Source organism: Scyliorhinus canicula, chromosome 8 (assembly GCF_902713615.1).
Source record: "Scyliorhinus canicula chromosome 8, sScyCan1.1, whole genome shotgun sequence".
NCBI lineage: Eukaryota > Metazoa > Chordata > Chondrichthyes > Carcharhiniformes > Scyliorhinidae > Scyliorhinus > Scyliorhinus canicula.
Genome location: NC_052153.1, coordinates 79,346,157 through 79,366,761, shown reverse-complemented (window position 1 = coordinate 79,366,761; position 20,605 = coordinate 79,346,157). Strand labels below are relative to the sequence as shown.

Below are 20,605 nucleotides of genomic sequence, written 5' to 3'. Positions count from 1 at the left end.
TAGTTTGGAATTATTCCAATTTCCCTCCCGAAAGAAAATGATTCTGCACTTACAATATTAAACCAATTATAGAATAATAACAGCACTGAAAGAGGCCATTTAACCCATCACAGGCAGCACGGTGACAAAGTGGTTAGCACGGCTATCTCACAGTGCCAGGGAACAGGGTGCAATTCCAGTTTTGGATGACTGTGGAATTTGCACGTTCTCCCCGTGGCTGCGTGGGCTTTGTCCGGATGTTCCGGTTTCCTCCTTCAGTCCAAGGATGTGCAAGTTAGGTGGATTGGCCATGCTAAAATTGGCCATTCGTGTCCAATGATGTGTAGGTTAGGTGGGGTTATGGGGAGCTCATTCAGAGATGCAGACTCGATGGGCCAAATAACTTCCTTGGCACTGTAGGGATTCAGTGTCAGAAAGGCCATGCCAATTTGCTACAAGAGAAATTTAGCTCATTCCACTTAACTGCCCATTCCCCAAACCCTTGCAATTCCTTTCCCTTATCCAATTCTCTATTGAAAGCGACAATTTACTTTGCCAGCACCATACTCGCAGGCAGTGCATTCAATATTTCAGCGTGTGACAAAGTTCTTCCGGCAACCACAAATTCCAACCGGCCATGTTCAACGCCACCTTTAAAAAGTGGAGACAGGATGGGGCACGTTAGCGGCTCGGGACCTCTACATGGGGGCCAGACTCGTGACCTTAGGCGAACTTACAGAGGACCTGGACCTACCAACGGGACAGGAGCTGAGGCACCTCCAAATTAAACACTTTCTCCGTAAGAAGACGGCAAAGTAACCCAGGACCCCAAGAGAGACACTCTCCTAGAGAAGCTAATCAACACTGACAATAAGGAAGGGGGGAACTGTAGGAATATATACGGACTGTTACTAGACAGGGCAAAACTACCACTGGGCGAAACTAGACGGAAGAGTGGCAACGGAAGGGTGCTTTTCTGATTGGAGGGCTGTGACTACTGGTGTTCCGCAGGGATCAGTGCTGGGACCTTTGCTGTTCGTAGTATATACAAATGATTTGGAGGAAAATGTAACTGGTCTGATTAGTAAGTTTGCGGACAACACAAAGGTTGGTGGCATTGCGGATAGCGATGAGGTCTGTCAGAGAACAGCAGGATTTAAATTGTTTGGAGACTTGGGCAGAGAGATGGCAGATGCAGTTTCATCCAGACAAATGTGAGGTATTGCATTTTGGAAGGTCTAATACAGGTAGGGAATATAAAGTGAATGGTAGAACCCTCAAGAGTATTGACAGTCAGAGAGATCTAGGTGTACAGGTCCACAGGTCACTGAAAGTGGCAACACAGGTGGAGAAGGTAGTCAAGAAGGCATACGGTATGCTTACCTTCATTGGCCGGGGCATTGAGTATAAAAATTGGCAAGTCATGTTGCAGCTGTATAGAACCTTAGTTAGGCCACACGTGGGTGTATTGTGTTCAATTCTGGTCGCCAAACGACCAGAAGGATGTGGAGGCTTTGGAGAGGGTGCAGGAGAGATTGACCAGGCGTGTTTCCTGATATGGAGGGCATTAGTGATGATGAGAGGTTGAATAAACTCAGTTTGTTCTCACTGGAACGAAGGAGGTTGAGGAGCGACCTGATAGAGGTCTACAAAATTATGAGGGGCAGAGACAGAGTAGATAGTCAGAGGCTTTTTCCCAGGGTAGAGGGGTCAAAAACTAGGGGGCATAGGTTTAAGATGCAAGGGGCAAGGTTTAAAGGAGATGTATGAGGCAAGTTTTTTTACAGTGCGTAGTGGGTGCCTGGAACTCGCTGCCAGAGGAGATGGTGGATGCAGGGACGATAGTGATGTTTCAAGGGCATCTTGACAAATACATGAATAGGATGGGAAGAGGGATATGGATTCCAGAAGTGTAGATGATTTTAATTTAGACGGGCAGCATGGTCGGCGCAGGCTTGGAGGGCCGATGGGCCTGTTCCTGTGCTGTACTTTTCTTTGTTTTTTTTCTTTGCAAATGGGAGGACGAACTGGGGTCAGAAGTGGGTTGGGGATTTTGGAGCAAGGCATTAAGCGGAGCTAACTCCACCTACTCCTGCGCTAGGCTAGGCCATATACAGTTTAAAGTGGTGTACAGAGCCCTAGAACACAAATGAGCAGATTCTTCCCGGAGTTAGAGGACAAATGTGAACGGTGCGAGGGAGGCCTGGCCATCCATGCCAACATGTTCTGGGCATGCCCCAGACTTGTTGGGTTCTGGACAGCCTTCTTCGAGGCGATGCCCAAGGTTGTGGGGGTGAGGGTGGGGCCATGCCGGAGAGTGGCAGTCTTCGGGGTATCGGACCTGCCAGTCCTTCATTTGGGGAAGAGGGCCAACCCCCTGGCTTTTGCATCCCTAATGGCACATCAGAGAATCCAAAGCTGCAACTTGGCTGGCAGACCTGGCGGAATTTCTCCACCTGGAGAAGATCAAGTACATCATACGAGGGTCAGCCAAGGGCTTCCACAAAGCTTGGGGGCTATTCCAAAACCTGTTTGAGACAAACAGTGACTAGGAAGGAGGGGGTGGGGGAAAAGAGAGGGAGATAGGCAAGGGAAGGCACGCCCAAGAGACAGCAGCAGGGGCGGGGAGGGGGGGGATTCCAAAGAAGGCACAAAACAAAGCATAGGGGGCACGGAGAGGAGGGAAGGGCCATGCAGGCCTCCCCCTCCCAATATCAATCAACAAAGAATACCCCAGTTGGGGGGGGGGGGGAGAAAAGTGGTGGGGGGGGAAGAAGAAACAGAATATGCCTCCAACCGGAGAAGGAGAAGGGAGGGACCGCTTGTAAAAACTGTTGTACATAAGACACGAACTGGCTTGTAAATATCAGAAACACTTGAGCTGCTACTTTGTAAATACCATGTGCCTTACACACCAAACTGTTCTACTTCTAAAGTTGAAAATGGCCACAAAAATATTTTTTGAAAAAAGAAAAAGTTCTTTATTTGCCAATCACTTTAAATCTGCGTACCCTGGTTCTCGATTGTTCCAATTGCAACAGTCTGTCCATGCTCCTCATGATTTTGAGCACCTCTATCAAATATCGTTGCAACTTTCTCTTATCTATTGAGAACCAATTAACCAATTCATGAAAACATGCTCGTAAATTTTTTATTCAGCCTCTCTAATATGAGCCTTCACATGATTGTGTCGAGAATTAGACACAATGCCCAGTTGAGGCCAAACCTCGATAAACGTTCATTATAACTTTCTTGCTTTTGTATTCTATGCCTCTATTTATAAATGATGTGGAGATGCCGCCGTTGGACTGGGGTGAGCACAGTAAGAGGTCTTACAACACCAGGTGGTTGGACTTTAACCTGGTGTTGTAAGACTTCTCACTCTATTTATAAAACGCAGGATACACGTATCTTTTTAACCACTTTCTCAACCTGCCCTGCCACCTTAAATGTTTGTTTTTAATTTGTTCAAGGGTTGTGGGCATCACTGGCTGGGCCAACATTAATTGCAAATCCCTAATTGTCCTTGAACTGAGTGGGCATTTAAGAGTCAACCAAATTGCTGTTTGTCTGGAGTCACCTGTAGACCAGACTAGGTTAAGACAGCAGGTTTCCTCCCCTGAAGGACATTAGTGAACCAGATGGGGTTTTACAAAAATCAACAATGGTTTCATGGTCATCATTAGATTTTCAATTCAAATTTCACCATCTGCCGTGGTTGGATTCGAACCCAGGACCCCCAAGTATTAGTTTAGTAACAATAGCACTACTCCACTGCCTCCTCTATTTCTGCACGGTACCGCTGTTCCTTCAGAATTGTAACCTTAGTTTATATTACCTATCCTCATTCAACCTACTTAAAGTATCAATTCACATTTTGCCGCTTTAAAGTTCATCCACCCATTCCACTCGCCGAAGTATGAACTCTGGATGTCTACCATTATCCTCCTCACAATACACGAGACTTCCAAGTTTTGTATCATGTGAAAATCTTTTAATTGTACCCCAAGTCATTAATATATATGAAGAAAAGCTGTGGTCTCAAAACCAACACCTGGGGAACACCTGTATACCATCATCGAGTCAGAAAAACAGAGGTAATATTACGAAAACAGAAAGTGCTGGAAAAACTCTGCAGGTATCACAGCATCATCAAGAGAAACAAGAGTCCAATATGGCTCTCTCTCAGAACTGGAAGTGGAAATATGATGGGTTTTCTGCTGTTCAATAATGGTGAGGGTCAGGAGAACAAAAGGGTAGGTCAGAGATAGGTTAGAGGGCCTAGGTGAGTAAATTACAAAGATGTCATGGAATCAAATGGAATGGGAGTTGTAATGGTAGTAAAGAAACAAAGCAGTGGTCTACAGTAGGTGTTAACAGCAAATTAAAAGTCAGCTCTGTCTGAAAACAAAAACATGAAAACAAGCTTGGCATTAGGTGGGGGGGAGAGGAGGTCAAACTAAGAACAGAGTTCATCATGTGAAGTTGTTGAATTCAATGTTGAGATCAGAGAGGTTGTAAAGTGTCCAATCAGAAAATGAGATGTTGTTCTCTACACTTGCGACAGGTTTCGCTGAGTTACTGCAGCAGGCCGAGGACCGAAATGAGAGTGAGAGCAAGATGGTGAACTGAAGTGGCAAATTGAAATTGTTTTTATTTCAGATCTCCAGCATTTTGCTCTTATAACCATAATATTATTTTCCGTTGTCTGATTTCTGTATCATCAAAACCACAGGGCTAATTTACATTTATAGCGAGGAAAGAAAATTACCCCCAAATAGGACCCTTCGGGATGCAGGCGTAGATTTTGTTGATACTTGCCTCCCCCAGATAACAACGATTTCCCAGATTGGAAATTGAAAGTGCTACCCATTTCACCAGATTGCCCCATGATTTCCTGAGTTTCTGGGAGATGGGAATCATAGAATTTACAGTGCAGAAGGAGGCCATTCGGCCTATCGAGTCGGCACTGCCTCTTAGAAAGAGCACCCTACCCAAGCCCACACCTCCACCCTGTCCCCATAACCCAGTAACCCCACCCAACACTAAGGGCAATTTTGGACACTAAGGGCAATTTAGCATGGCCAATCCACCTAACCTTCACATCTTTGGACTGTGGGAGGAAACCGGAGCACCCGGAGGAAACCCAACACACACGGGGAGAACGTGCAGACTCCGCACAGACAGTGACCCAACCCGGGAATCGAACCTGGGACCCTGGAGCTGTGAAGCAATTGTGCTAACCACTATGCTACCATGAGGTGGGTCAATGCCTGCAATATGACCCATCACAGCCACATTCTTGAGGTAGCAGGGGCCATAACTCTAACCCTGCTTCACTTTTTCAGGAGAGTACATTAGACAACTCATTGTAAAATCCTTCTGCAGGTGCTAGATCCAGATAGGATATAGGCCCGTGCAAATGCTGTCTTGGGCCACATTAATGGTACAGGAATTAACTACAAGACTCATGAATCTGGACAGGATTAGCAGACTTTGGGAGTAGGCAGCGTCAGCAGGATATAGGAACAGGAATGGGCCATTCAGCTTCTTGTGCCTGTTCTGTCATTATATCACAATTGCTCTAAATCTTAACTCCATCCACCACATGGTTTCCAAGTCCTTCGGTACCCTTCCCCATTTACAAAAACTGTATATTTTCAACTAACCCAGCCTCCTCAATAATCTTTGGGCAAGGGAAGTGTGTCCCACCAATGCCCGTGAAAGACCGAACTGTTATTTAAATGTTATTTGCCCTTTGTTTTAGAATTTCTACTAGGGAAAATGTTTTTTCTCCATCTCCCTATTGATGTGACCATCAATTCACAAGACACGTGATTGGAAGTGAACAGTGGTTTTAATAGTCTTACAACTGAGCCTGCCTGCGATGAGATGAACTGGCAGCAGGCTCACAACTGCAGATCTTTATACTTCCGGTTAGTGGGAGGAGTCATGGGCGGAGCCAAGGGTGGAGCCCAGTACAAACTCCTCATCTCTCCCTATGGGCAGAGCCGCGCAACTGCTCGTATACCGAGCTTACAAAGACACAACACATATAATTTAACACAGTGTGAATTACTAGGATTATGATTCACCGCACCTATCAAATCTTTTTATCATCTTAAAGACCTCAATTAGAATCACCCCAAAATCTTCTACACGCAAGGCTACACAGGCCTGTGCAACTGGTGCTCATAATTTAATGTTTGCTCTAATATCATTCTGGTGAGTCCTCCAAGGGTAATTTATCCTTCCCGAAGTTCGGTTAACTGAATGGAGCCCTCCTAATGCAGTCTAACCAAAACTTTTTATGACTATTAAAGTGTGCTTTAAGTACCACCTGAGAAAATGAAGAATCCAGCTGCCTTCTTCATTGAGCTAATTTGATATATTCCAGGACAGATTGGTCAACATCTACGTCTGAATGGAATTTTCTTTTACTAATTACGCACCTATCTCTGCAAAAAGGCCACATCAATCGTGCTTGGTGAAGGAGTCCATGACTACCTTACAGATAACCCCAACAAATTAAGTTATCGTATATAGAGAATACCTGCTGACCTTGCCAAGGAGCAGTTAATTATATAATGTGCTGTCTGAAGACAAGAAACCTCAGACAAATCCCCGTGGAAAGGGGAATCGCTTCTCTTGTGAAATTTAATTGAAAAAGGCCCTTTTATATTCCCAGAGTAAAACTAGTATCTTTTTCCAGAATGGAAAGATAGAATAAAGAAAAAGTGAAGTAAATTCAATGGAATTTGAAGAGCTTTGAACAGAAGCCTAAGATACATTGATGAGCGAGTGCTGAGTGGGTATGCCAAATCACTTAGTGTTTTTGTCTCAAAATAGGTGGTAGAATCCTGCCAAGATGAAAGTGCTGCATGCTGAAAGGTAATAAATTATCCATAGTTAAGTAAGCTAATGCACTTTTATGACTTTTGGCTTTTCCTCATCTTCAGGTAGTCTACAATATGGTTTTAAAAATTCATTTTAGTAGCGAGGGTGTGTGAGCCTGCTATGTGGATAATGTTAATATTTTTTTAATAGAAAACGAGGTAGGTACGGTAATAAAGTGCTAAGTGATGATGAAAGGAAGAAATAATGGATGAAAAGGATGAGCTAGAAACAACTTACTCACACCTGAATTAACACGTAACCTGGGGTACTCCATTTTATCCACTCGCATGTCAGTGCAACAGTTAAGTCTAAAATAAATTCCCATGAAGATTTTGAAAATTTCTTTCCCTCCCTTTGAGCATTTACCACAGCATCGCTCGATCAATTGTGCTGACCAAGAAATTTAAAAGAATTCAAGAAGTTGCACACACACACAAGAATGCTGTTACGGAAACCTTGCATTTAAACTATAATCCCAAACCCAACCTTTTAGCGATTGGCAACACTGATGCCATTGACAAACATGCATCCAGCATTGTCAAGAGCCACGTGTGGTCAGGATTATTATGCAACTGGCTCCAGTTTTAGCAGATAAAGCCCCAGAAATACTCAAATAATGCTTTCCTGGACCATTTCTAATCAACAACGGCCCAAATTACACTATTTTCTAACAAAAACAAACAGGGTATTTGGGGCTGCATACACTAACCAAAATTAATACAGACAAGTGAATGTTCTAATTAACACTTTAAAAGGTTCTTTCTATTATTTTACTTACATTTTTCAACAATTTAGAATGGTATTCTCCGTCTGGATAATGTAAACTCTGAACAAAACTTCTTACTTCATGATCGACACCAGTCATACTCTGCAGCAAGGTCTTTTTGTTAAAAAGAAAAAGTTTAACAGTAAACATGCAAGTCAACATTAATGTACAACTAAAATCGACACTAAACCAATGCAAATGCATTACGATTGTACAGAATATAAGAATTGGCTCTACTGACTCCAAATGATGAAACCAAAAGGTTATTCACTAAAACGCGAAAGCAAACTGATCCATCAGTTTTTGATCAGACCCTATGAACAGAACTTGTAAGAAACTGCGAAGTGGAGAACTGACCATTCTATGCAAGAAATGGCTGGAAACACGTGGATGGAAATAAATTTACAAAGTGGGTGGGTCCTGAGACTGAAATGAGAAACTGGGGCTGCTATCATTGGTGATATCGTTATAGATGGACTATACAGTTTCTGGAAAAAGCTTCCCGGATTTAGTATTATTGTAAGTCGGCAAAAAATTAAAATAAGAAAATTCAGACATGAAAAACTCAGAATATCTTCTCCAAATACAGGACTGCCACCATGAGTGCACAATAGAGGCAAGTGAACTGCAATTGATGGAAAGCTAATTTCGAAATCTAAATTTGAAAACCTAGGCAGTTCAGTAATAATAATACCACCTTCTAGAAAGAGAAAGCAACTGATTATTGTGTTAGTCTTTTCTAGCATTCGTAATTCTACCACCAGTGAGATACCAATGGACATGCACAGGCCTTTAAATGTAAATTACCCAATTCAAGTTTCTAGGGTTCATTTGAGTCGAAAAATACTTCCATCCATTCTACCATTTCTGAAAACATTTCCCCCCCCCCCCCCGATGTGTCGGGATTCTCCGTTTCTGAGACGAATGTTGACGCCAATGCAGAATCCGTGGACTTTTACGACAGAAAAACCAGCACGGCACCTGGACCTATTCTGCTACTGTTGAGGGGCAAGCACCAGAGCTGCGTGGAACACAATCCATTCCAATGAAAAACGATGCAGGATTTGCCAGGTCCATGATTGATACTCGGGAGGCTGACAAGCTCCAGCCGCACATACACTCCCCACAAACACTTATCCCAGCCAAAAGGATGGCACTGGTTGTGCTGGAACATGCCCATACAGCTGATGGGTCGGCTGGAGCCAGAGGGCACCTGGGGGTTGCCCTGGGGAACACCTATACGACCAGTGGCACTAAGTTCAAAGTGGGCTGTTAGCGGTGTGTGCAGCTGCAGCAATGGTGATCCATGCCCGTCCACCCTGACCCCACCTCCTGGCCGCTCCCCCACAACTCACCCCGGCCCTGGCAGAACCTCCTGGCCAGGGGCACAAGTGTCAGCAAACTATGGCAATGTTGGACACCTTCCATACCCCCTCTTCCTCAGCAACCGCCATGCCAGTTTCACAATTTTTAAAAGCACAAGTGAACCACGCCGTTGGAAACTCGGCCCATCGGAGGCGAATAATCGCAGAGGCCCTGGAGAATACCGGGGTCAGGCCAACTAATGATATGCAAACGGTGTCTACGCCACGTGCAGAGTGAAACGCATTGACACCGTTTTAAAGGAGACAGAGAATCGTGATTTGGCGTCAAATCGGTACCTGCCGTGGTTCTGGCGTCGGAAGCTATTCTCCGCCCAATCTCATTTCCCGATTTTGGGAGAATCTCGCCCCGGTACCAGTCTAGCAAGGATACAAAGTTGCACATGTCAATTATCTGATGACAGAATACGGGTTATATCCCCTTTTACCATACGAAGAAAGTGACACAAGCTGGGTGTCATTGGCACCAAGATGGTTCAAAATTGACATGCCAAGCAAAGGAAGTTCAAAACTAAGTTAATCCTCTCTCCAGCAGATGCAGAAAATTGATCCACTGAGCCAGGTTTGGTGACACAAATTTCCCAGTGGATGACTTCATATTTCACACAGTATTGAAGAAAAAGTGGTACCGTTAACGATACAACTAACGCGTTTGATTTTCCACTTACAGAACAGTAGAGGCCATTATTATTGAGAGTCATTCCCAAGACTGATGTCTAAGACTGTTCGGGTAACTCCACTAGTCACAGCTGCAGTTGCTCAGTTAGAACTATCATCAACAACACACTTCTAGTTATTTGTTTCTTTGCCCACACCATGCTCAAATAGTTGCTGACATTCACCATTTAGGCTTATTCATTAAAAACTGACCATCCAGTGTCTGAGGGTTGCAGAAGCAGTTACTGTCTTCAGAAGAGAGGTGGGGAGAAATGCAAGTTTTATTTATCAAAAATCCTATTAGCTTTGACATGGACAGGGCAGCACGGTGGCGCTGTGGGTTAGCACAACCGCCTCACGGCGCTGAGGTCCCAGGTTCGATCCCGGCTCTGGGTCACTGTCTGTGTGGAGTTTGCACATTCTCCCCGTGTCTGCGTGGGTTTCGCCCCCACAACCCAAAAATGTGCAGAGTAGGTGGATTGGCCACGCTAAATTGCCCCTTAATTGGAAAAAATAATTGGGTAATCTAAATTTTAAAAAAAAAAAAAAAAAAAAAAAAAAAAAAAAAAGCTTTGACATGGACTATTATTCATCTGTCAAAAGTCCAACTACTGATGCACAACGGATAATATTTCAAACAAATATATAGAAAATCATGGGAAACGTGCGCCCAAATTCCAAATACGAGCTCCCAATTAGCAAATTAAGCAGAAATGCAAATTTGGCAAACGTACAAATTTGTAAAATTAACTTTAAAAAAAAAACAACCAACTTACTAGTTACATCCTTAAAAGTTCCCCAAAATTTGGCATGCATAACTAAAGTCGAGCGGGTTATATCTACTATATATACTCCCATGGCTAGAAAACCTTCGTTGCATCACATTTGTCCCAGTCAAAACCATGTACTGCTTTGTGAGCTTACAATGCAGCATCTTCTAGCTGTAATTACTATGCTGCTTTCTTAAAAGGACTCCAGGGGCTAAATTCTCCACCTCGCAGCGCCACAAATAAGAACCGCGATCGGGCGGAGAATCAGGCATCCAGACAAAATCAAGGTCCGTGCTTGGCGCTGAACCGGGCGCCATGCTCCGCTCCCTACGGTTGTGGAGGGTGGAGTTGAAGTGCAACTTAGGGTCACCATGTAGCTTGTTTGATCTGGGTGGGCAGGGAATACTCAACTTCCTGACATGTCTTCTCCTTCTCACCCGCCCCTGCAGAGAATGAATTTCGGAGTACAGCCAGGAATGTTTGCTATCTACCTGGCCACAGGACCCTCAGGAAAGCAACAAGATTGGAGGGGATAAGTTGCACAAGGTATTTTAACTGCCCACCCGCCAGGATGCTGCTGTGCAGGGGAATTGAAATTCCATCCATGGTGCCAGAGTTGAAATCAATATAAAAGGATTGTAATAGCAGTTGCTGGAACCAGTATTAAACAGAAACAGGCTTCCCATTATCCTTGCTGATTGTTCACTCCTGGCATAGCAGCTCTAAATCATTAATATGGAACCTATCCAACTAACAATAAAAATGTCTAAAAGAGATGGTGGTGGGGAAATGAAAAAAAGTACAACAATCAAATTAAAGCTGTCTAGCTTTTCTAATGCAGAGCCAATTCTCCCAGGGAGGGCACAAAGCGTCAGGCAGAATCTGGGTATTTGCTAAAATAAGCATAAATGACCTGCTTTAAGGGCTATTCTTCTGCTATAGCAGATAATAATTTAAAGGAGTTATGTTTTACAAACTGTCTGCTTGCTTTTGCCTAATAAAAACATTCTGAAATTGAACAGTACCTCAATACTGTATGCTTGTTAACCCAGAGATGCACATTGCCTATGCACACTCAGAGTGCTGTCAACTAATCATTAATGGAAGATCTAGGACCTCCCAATTCCAGCAAAGCTGAAGGCCAATATGCAAGAAGAATGAAGTTTAGCTTTCTAATCACTATTTTCTGCAATAGGAGAATTCTATATCAAGCAAAGAAGTAACTTACTGAATTCTGAAACTATAAGGCAGAACGGTAGCACTGAGGTGGGTGCCATGCTAGCACAGTGGTTAGCACAGTAGCTTCACAGCGCCAGGGTCCCAGGTTCGATTCCCAGCTTGGGTCACTGTCTGTGCGGAGTTTGCACATTCTCCTCCTGTCTGTGTGGGATTCCCTGGGTGCTCCGGTTTCCTCCCACAAGTCCTCAAAGACGTACTGTTAAGTAATTTGGACATTCTGATTTCTCCCTCAGTGTACCAGACAGGCAGCGGAATGCAGCGATTAGGGACTTTTCACAGTAACTTCATTGCAGTGTTAATGTAAGCCTACTTGTGACAATAAAGATTATTATCATTAGTATTATAGCAAACAATAGTTAAGAACACAACAAAGAACACAACCCAATGTTTTGAAAAAATTAGGGTTTGTACAGATGGTGTCCTGACCGTCTGTGTTATACCTAGGCAAGAACGACCGATTGACAGTAACCCTTCAATTGTAAATATGCAACAATGGAAACTCACAGCAGATTTATCAGTCAACCAAGAATAATGACAGGCTAATGTTTTGGGTTGTGATGCTTTATCGACATACAGTACACTTCCCGTATTTTCCATTAGATACTTAATGGTCTGCTTTGTTATTTTAATAATGCAATAGAATTGGTGCATCAATGAGTACTTTGGAAAAGGAAAGTTCTAGCAGCAGCCGATACTGGATTACAAATGGCTTTCAATAATCTTTCATCAGCACCACTTCACCTTAAAACCGATCTCAGCGCACCAGCTACAAAACATGCTGCAAGCTATTTCTTACTGTACTGTTTTATACATGGAATCTATAAATACACTGCAAGCAACTGTTACGGTCTTCCTTTTTACAACATAAATGTACCAATCATACACAAGAATTGGGGAAACAATAATCTGGGTTCTCTATTTGAAGATAAGACGATATACAAATAACGTTCACTGGGAGCCAAGTGTAGTGCTTCTGGCACTGTTGTTTGATATTGACTACAAGTCATGGGATTCATACAACGTATCCTGTCAATGTGCATAATGATTGACCATTAAAATACACTCCCTTAAAAGTGCAGGTCATCATTTTACAACATCCCATTTCTCTAACTAAAGCTTACCCTGATAGAGTCAAACTACTTACATGAAAACAAAAGAATATAACATTGTCTGAATGTACTTTAACAGTAAATTTACAAATCTCTGAAACATATTGGTAGTTTGCTTATCGGTCCCAACTTAGTTGTGGTTGTCTTTGCCGGAGGCTACTGTACATTTTCAGAATGCTGGTTAGGGCTGCTTTGTTTGAGTTGCATCTTAGGAATGTGTCCTAGTCGCAATAGGGTTACTTGGTGTTTCTGGTTTCAGTATTGTCCTGATTTGACATCTATTTCATTGCACCATATGCTATTTGATGCTCACACTTGATAGATCTTGATTCTAGGAATATGCTGACAATTACTGATGGATTCCAGGTGCCATCAGTTGGGTGTTGTGCTCAAACCTTCTGCCCAATGTTTAGGTTGGATAATTTGTTACGCGCATGCCAGTTGTGGGCATCTTTCATCTTCCCCTGTGTCTCAAGTAATGCTTCATGTACTCCTGGAGTATTAACACGTGATGATTGGAGAGATTTGTCCTCATTCATCGGTCGAATAGTAATTCCACATTGGTTCTGCAGTGCAAAGGTGTGTGCACATTTGGAATGGGTAGACGTATTTGGTTCAAATTGTGTCGTGCAGTCTGTTGTTTATTTATTTTATTATATTTCACCTTTATTTAGTCAGGTTTTTTTTTCCCTTGCAAGGTTCAATAAATTAACAGAAGACAGTGGTTCGGCGCATTGTGTGCAATGAGGGTACAAGTCACAGTGATGAGTGTGAAAAGGAGCATCAGTCACGAATCTAATGGCAGAACGATAGAGGACATCTAACTTCCCAAGAGAGGTTTTGGAGACCATTTTATAAATTAGGTCACCGTAATCAAAAACAGGCAGGATAGACATCTAAACTAGATAGAATGAGTAAAGCAGGACTTATGGTGGTACAGAAAACCAAGTCTAGACTTAGCTTTGGCTGGCAAAATGTCAATGTGGAAATTAAAAGTCAAAGCATGGTCTCGCCGGCAGCGCGCCACGCCTGGGAAATCTCATTGACAAGCAGCGGAAAGACAGAATAACTTCACCAGCGAACGGCGGGCTGCTGAGAAACACGTGGCCGGGGAACCAGAGAATCCAGCCCATTGTCGGAACAAAGTGAATTCAGATCGAATATCCACTGTCTTCCAATTGAGCGTCGGAAATTTTGTGGATAATTTTTAGCTTTTTACAGGAAATACTATTTTGACAGCTATGCAATTTCCTTTGAGCTCTGTTAAAAGTTAATTTAGTTCTGATTTTCAGAACCTTTAATAACCACTACCTTAGCTGGTAATAGGTTACTGCTTGATTGCAATGGTGGCGCTGCTGAGCTCTTTCTGATTTTTCCCGGTTTTCCTCTTAAACTCCTCCTACAAAGGATTGAATTTGGCGGGAAATTGCTTTAATTTTTGAAGACGTCAAATGGTGAAAAAAATCTTTTTTTGCACACTTTTCTGGCTGCTAGGTGCTGTTCCTGGCTTGGTTATTCTTCCCAGTTCAGTCTGCAGCATTTTAACTTCCCTAAAAGCAGCAATGAAAGATTCTCTCTTGTCTGTAATTTCTAATTGCAGCGACAGCCTCCACACTCTGCTATGTAATTTATGTTCCTGCTTAAACTTTGCAGCAGAAATACTTTCATTATTTAAGCTCTCCCCATATTCAAACAATCTTACAAAGTTGCTGGGTGGCTGGAGTGAGGTGCAATAGCAGAACGATACAGTTTGTGTAGAATCCTTGGAATCCCTGTGCAGAAACAGCTGCAGAATCCTTATCAACATTGAGTCTTGACAGTTGTTTGATTTTCATGCCAGCTCTTTTCTTCTTTTGCGTGTGAAGAGTTGGTTATATATTTTGCAGTCAAATCTTCAAAAATCGTGCTGCGAACAAGTTACATTCTTCTTCTCTTCAAAAGAATTTGCCATGGGCAGATTCATTATCTTAGTAATTGTGAATGGAGCTGGGCACTGGAACCATTAGTGAAAACCCCTGCTCCTGGTCTAAATATGAAATGGAAGTCTTTGATGAACCAGATCAAAATGGTGGCTGAGGGTTCCCAAAGGAACACTTGCAGCAATGTCCTGGGGCTGCAGTATATCAACCGCTTCAATTTCCCATGTGACTCAATATTTTGTTGGCTGCCATCCCACATAGGCCTTATGAGGTGCTCCCTCTCCTCTTTTTCTCCAGACTCTGCATCGACTGGCTTTTCATCCTTCTGGTTTCCATTTCCTCTGCATATCTGGCTGCTCCCTTCCCCTTTGGCATCTCTACTCTCATGCACTCTTTTAATACCATACTTAATTTAAAGTTCCTCTCCCATGTCCTTCAACATCAAAGTAATCTAGTCATCTGTCATGAACTCTCTGCATCAAAAGTCTGTCACAGGCAAAGCGGTCTTTGATGACTTATCCATATCGCCTACCACACATCATTCTATCCTTCAATCGCAGTACTCACATGGAATAAAATCTTCCACAGTTACATCACAAATTTTTAACTTCACCACTTTCAGCCATTCACCTATCACGACACGTCTGCTGTCTTCAACCTAATTAGTTGCTCCCCATCTCAGTTTGAGACATTAATCAACATCTCCTACCTATAATTCCTGCGGTAAAGCCCCCACCTGACTCCTTCAAGTAAAAGGGGCATAAATATGAACCTACTTAGTACATACCTCGCCAAATAAACAATTCTGTCTTTGCCACATTAACCTCCCTAATTTTCCCTCCTTTCCCTTATCTGCATGATTCCCCTGAGCTGCATCTTTCATTCGTTTTCACATATACACTAATGATGCCTAGCCCTACCTCTCATCATTTCACTCAACCCTGATGAATGCTCTACTGCCCATCTGACATAGTCTTGAAAGAAACAAAATTTCCTCCAGTTCAACAAGAGGCAGATCAAAGCCAGTGACCCAAAATTTGCTGTGACAGGGCAACGAACAGAGCATGTTGGCTGTTAGACTTACTTACCCTTGCAATGTTAATGCCCTTGAAATCACTGAATCCCTACAGAGCAGGCGGCCATTCAGCCAATCAAGTGTGCACCAATTCTCCAAGAGAGCACTTGGTCCAGGTCTACTCCCCTACCATATCCCTGTAACCTAACCTGCACATCCCTGTGACACTAAGGGGCAATTTAGCATTACCACCTAACCTGCATAATTTTGGGCAGTTTGAGGAAACTGGAGCACCCGGAGGAAATCCATGCAGACACGGGAAGAAAGTGCAACCTCCACACAATTACCAGAGTCTGGAATTGAACCCGGGTCCCTGGCGCTGTGAGACAGCAGTGCTAACCACTGTGCCATTGTGCCGCAATGTAATTAAAATTGTGAGATGGAAACAAATTTACACCCTCTACGGGAAAGTAACTGTGTATCTCCTTAACAATGGTTAAAATTGAAAATTCTTCCCCATGAATTCGTGCACTCTCCTCAAAAGCTCCATTTCTCCAACTCTACCCTTGTGCTTCATCTCTTCCCTGACCACTCATGTTGCTGCTTCCAGCCACCTCAGCCCTAGCCTCTGAAACGTCTTTCCTGAATCTCTCCATGTTATCACACCTTTCCGAATTTAAAAAATTCAAGACCCATTGCTTTGATCAAATCTCATAATTTCTCCCTTCTTCCTTTGGCATCCATTTTCTTTCTGCTTAATTGTGATGTAACTTAGGACATACTTTTATGTTAAATGTGCTCTGTGAATGCATGTGGTCCTTGTCATCAGGGAACAATTCAGTGCTATAATTATTCCATTAAGCTGGGGCACTAATAGAAACAAATGCTGTCTGCAAACAGAAGCACATGATTAAAGCACACTAGGACCCTCTTCAGTTCAGTTTAGGTAATTTCTTCTCTAATTGGCTCCAAGTAGAGTGAAGGAAAGATGAAAGAATAAAATGCAGACATGTAAGGCTGCCATTTAATGTCACATTTTTTGAATGAAATAGACGATCAAAATATCAGTATTAATTAAGCAATGCCCTCCAATTTTCTTTCTGGTCACACAGTTTTACTAAAATGAAGGTTAAAAAAATGACAAGTCAGGAAAGAATCAGCAATACCTGTTTTTCCAGGCCCTTGCCCAAGGGAATGCTCAGTTCTTAAATGCGAGTGTCAGCTAAACGGGCAGGTCCCAGATTGCCAGATCTTTAACCTTTTAACATTGCACATGCATTTCTGGGACATTCCTGGGGCCACAGAAACTGACCTGTGAATGTAGTAAGCAGAAGTCGAAAGAAAGCATTTCAATGAAGTAGGAGCAGGCAGGCACTCCAGCTTTCCTACCTCAACCTCAGAGTCTCTTGCTTGCTGCACAGCCCAGCATTAACACTTATTGTAGTTTGGCATTGCAGTCTGCCTCCTGCCCTAAAATCCTCACTGAATGGAAGATCTGAGGGAGTCCCGAGTATAGGCTCAAGAACTGCAGTGGGCGCATTTTTCAATGTTTTGCCCATCTTCTTGCCCCAATCAACAACCAGAATATCATTGTGACCACCTTAATTGCAGCAACCCAAAGTTGGCCTACAGCTGCCCCAGACTTTCCCGTCCCTACCGCTGGCAGAGGACAGGCCTTACACAGCAAGGCAGGAAATAACTCACTTTAGGTATGCTGCTGCTGTCAGATGCTGAGTTGGGAAAAATGGATTAGGACTCAACCAGCAGAAGGAAGAATCTATTCATGCCCTCTCAGTAGTTACTCAAACTAAAATAAATAGATTTGTTTTGATTGAGGAAAAGTAAGAGTGACAAAAAGAAACTCATAAAGGTTTGGTGACTAGTGGTGCTGGAGACCATTTACAAATTCTTCCATAACTTGGACTGGTGTGCGATTTAGTCACCAACGAGTTGAAACATTCCCCATTACATTTCTACATAGCTCTCAAACTAGTAACAACTTGCATTTATGTAGCAATTTAATGTAGCAAACATCCCACAGCATTTGACAGAAGCATGATCAAACAAACTTAACACTGAACTGAAGGAGGTGTTAGGCATTGACTTCAGGAAGCAAAATATCATACCTTCTCTGACTGCATCAATGGTGCCACGGTGGAGATGGTTGACAGCTTCAAATTCCTAGGTGTGCACATCACCAACAATCAGTCCTGGTCCACACACGCCAATGCTTCGACCAAGAAAGCACAACAGCGCCTATACCTCCTCAGGAAACTATTGAAATTTGGCATGTCCACATTGACTCTTAGCAACTTTTACAGATGTACCATAGAAAGCATCCTATCTGGCTGCATCACAGCTTGATATGGCAACTGCTCGGCCCAAGACCGAAAGAAACTACAAAGTCGTAAATGCAGCCAGTCCATCACAAAAACTCGTCTCCCCTCTATTGACAATCTACACCTCCCTCTGCCTTGGGAAAGCGGACGGGATAATCAAAGACACCTCCCACCAGGATTATTCTGTCTTCCAGTCTCTTCCATCGGGCAGGAAATACAAAAGTCTGAGACCATGCACTAACAGATTCAAAAACAGCTTCTTCCCCACTGCTACCGGACTCCTGAATGACCCTCTTATGGACTGAACTGATCTCTCCACACATCTTTTTTACTGAGTAGTACTACACTCCGTATGCTTCACCCGATGTCGATTTATATGTATTTACTGTGTATCTATTGTATGTCCTATGTCTTTCATGTGTGGAACAATCTTTTTGGACTGTACGCAGAACAATACTTTTCACTGTACCTCTGTGCATGTGACAATAAACCCACATCTAAATCTGAACTTGAATGGGTAACCATCAGATTTATCAAAGAGATGAGTTTTTAGACCACAGCAGATGTAAATTGCTGAGCAAACCAAATCCTAATGGGAAACTTGGCTTACTGGGAAAACCCTGTTTGTTTGTATTCTGAAAACTAGAAAAATGTACTAGTGTCAGCAGCAACAAATCCAGTAACTTCTTGGGGGATTGTAAAACCCAAAGATTTAATAACAAAAAGAAAAAAAATGAAGCATACAAGATAACAGTTACATAGTTAAAATTAGTCTTACAAAGCATTCCCCCAGAGACTCCCTACTTGGTCAAACCCACAAATACCACTCGGGCAACACTCCCTTGTAGATGGTTAACTATACAAATATACAAACTATATAAATCTATGATGTATGATCCTTCAAACAACCGCGCAACCTCAAACAAACCATTGTTTGCAGCAAACTACACAGCCTTCAGAACAGCGACCACGATACCACACAACCCTGCCATGGCAATCTCTGCAGGACGTGCCAGATCATCGACATGGATATCACCATTACACGTGAGAACACCACCCACCAGGTACGCGGGTGGGTGCATTCTCGTGCGACTTGGCCAACGTTGTCTACCTCATTCGCTGCAGGAAAGGATGTCACGAAGCGTGGTGCATTGGCGAGACCATGCAGACATCGTGCGACAATCACCAGTCAGGAATGGTCCCTTCCAGTCAGGGAACACTTCAGCAGTCAAGGGCATTCAGCCTCTGATCTCCGGGTAAGCGTTCTCCAAGGCGGCCTTCAGAATGCGCGACAACGTAGAATCGCCGAGCAGAAACTTATAGCCAAGTTCCGCACACATGAGTGCGGCCTCAACTGGGACCTGGAATTCATGTCCCATTACATTCACCCCCCCCCATCTGGCCTGGGCTTGCAAAATCCAACCAACTGTCCTGGCTAGAGACAATTCACGCTTCTTTAACCTGGGGTGACCCCTATCTCTGGATCTGTAAAGACATGATTACCTGCAAATGCTCGCATTCTAAGCATTGCCTGGTATCTTTGAATTTGTCTATATATATGTTTCTGGAACATACCTCTTCATTCACCTGAGGAAGGAGCAGTGCTCCGAAAGCTAGTGTTTGAAACAAACCTGTTGGACTTTAACCTGGTGTTGCAAGACTTCTTACTGTACAAATCTAGTAATATCCCAAGGCAAAGCTGCTGACGCTTTAATAAGGCTTACCATACAACTTCTCAATCTCTTCTGCTCTGCTGTTGAAATACAAGACTTCAGAACAAGACTGCTTTTTTTCAGCCTCAAGACTTTCCTGGCTTGCCTGAATGGTTGATTCAAACTGCATCTTCTCCTAGCCTGGAGCTATTTCCAGCAGGCACCCCTCACATGGCCAATTTCCAAGGCTCTCAACATCTCACCTTAGAAATCGTTTTTACCTTTCATCTAAGATTCCATTGTCCTCAGAAGTGCATTGAACAAACTTTTCCAAATTATAAAAAATGTTCATGTTTTCATATGGCTTCCACTTTCAGATCAAATAAAATTCAATAGCCTTCCCTTGTTTACTATGAAACCTTTGCGAGCAGTAAAAGTCTTTTAATACCCTCGGAAATTTAACAGCTGTAAACAGGTATCTGTTCTAAACCAAGCATATTTACTTCAAAGGTCACTTGTCCAGGAACATCTCATTACAAATGCATGCATCTAGCTCTTTTAGTCCTTTTTCCTCAACTCTTCCAGACAAAAGGTCTCCATTAATCTTTTCCCAGTTTAAATAAATAATTTACACAACTTTCCCCAAAAGTATTTTAAAAATGAACATCCATTCACACAAGTGCAGAGACTGAGAGATGTCGGGAGGGTTTGGACTGAACCAACGGAAGGCACTACTGCCAAAGCTGTGGTGAATGAACTTTGGAGTAGGCAATTCCAGAGTTGGAGGAATGCAAAGTTTGAGGATTATAGGGCTGAAGGAAATCACAAGGATAGGATAGGGCAAGGTCTTTGAGAGATTTGAAGACAAAGATGAGAAGTTT

At 43.0% G+C, this 20,605-nt stretch overlaps 1 protein-coding gene across 3 annotated transcripts in view; it reads right to left on the bottom strand.

Annotated features, from left to right (window-relative positions):
• Window positions 1-20,605, bottom strand: part of fancc (FA complementation group C) — a 202,852-nt gene that overhangs the window by 97,695 nt on the left and 84,552 nt on the right. For all 3 annotated transcript variants that reach the window (XM_038804799.1, XM_038804801.1, XM_038804800.1), the window contains one exon: window positions 7,655-7,756. In XM_038804799.1, the coding sequence (XP_038660727.1) occupies window positions 7,655-7,756 (102 nt within the window). The remainder of the gene's footprint in view (window positions 1-7,654; window positions 7,757-20,605) is intronic.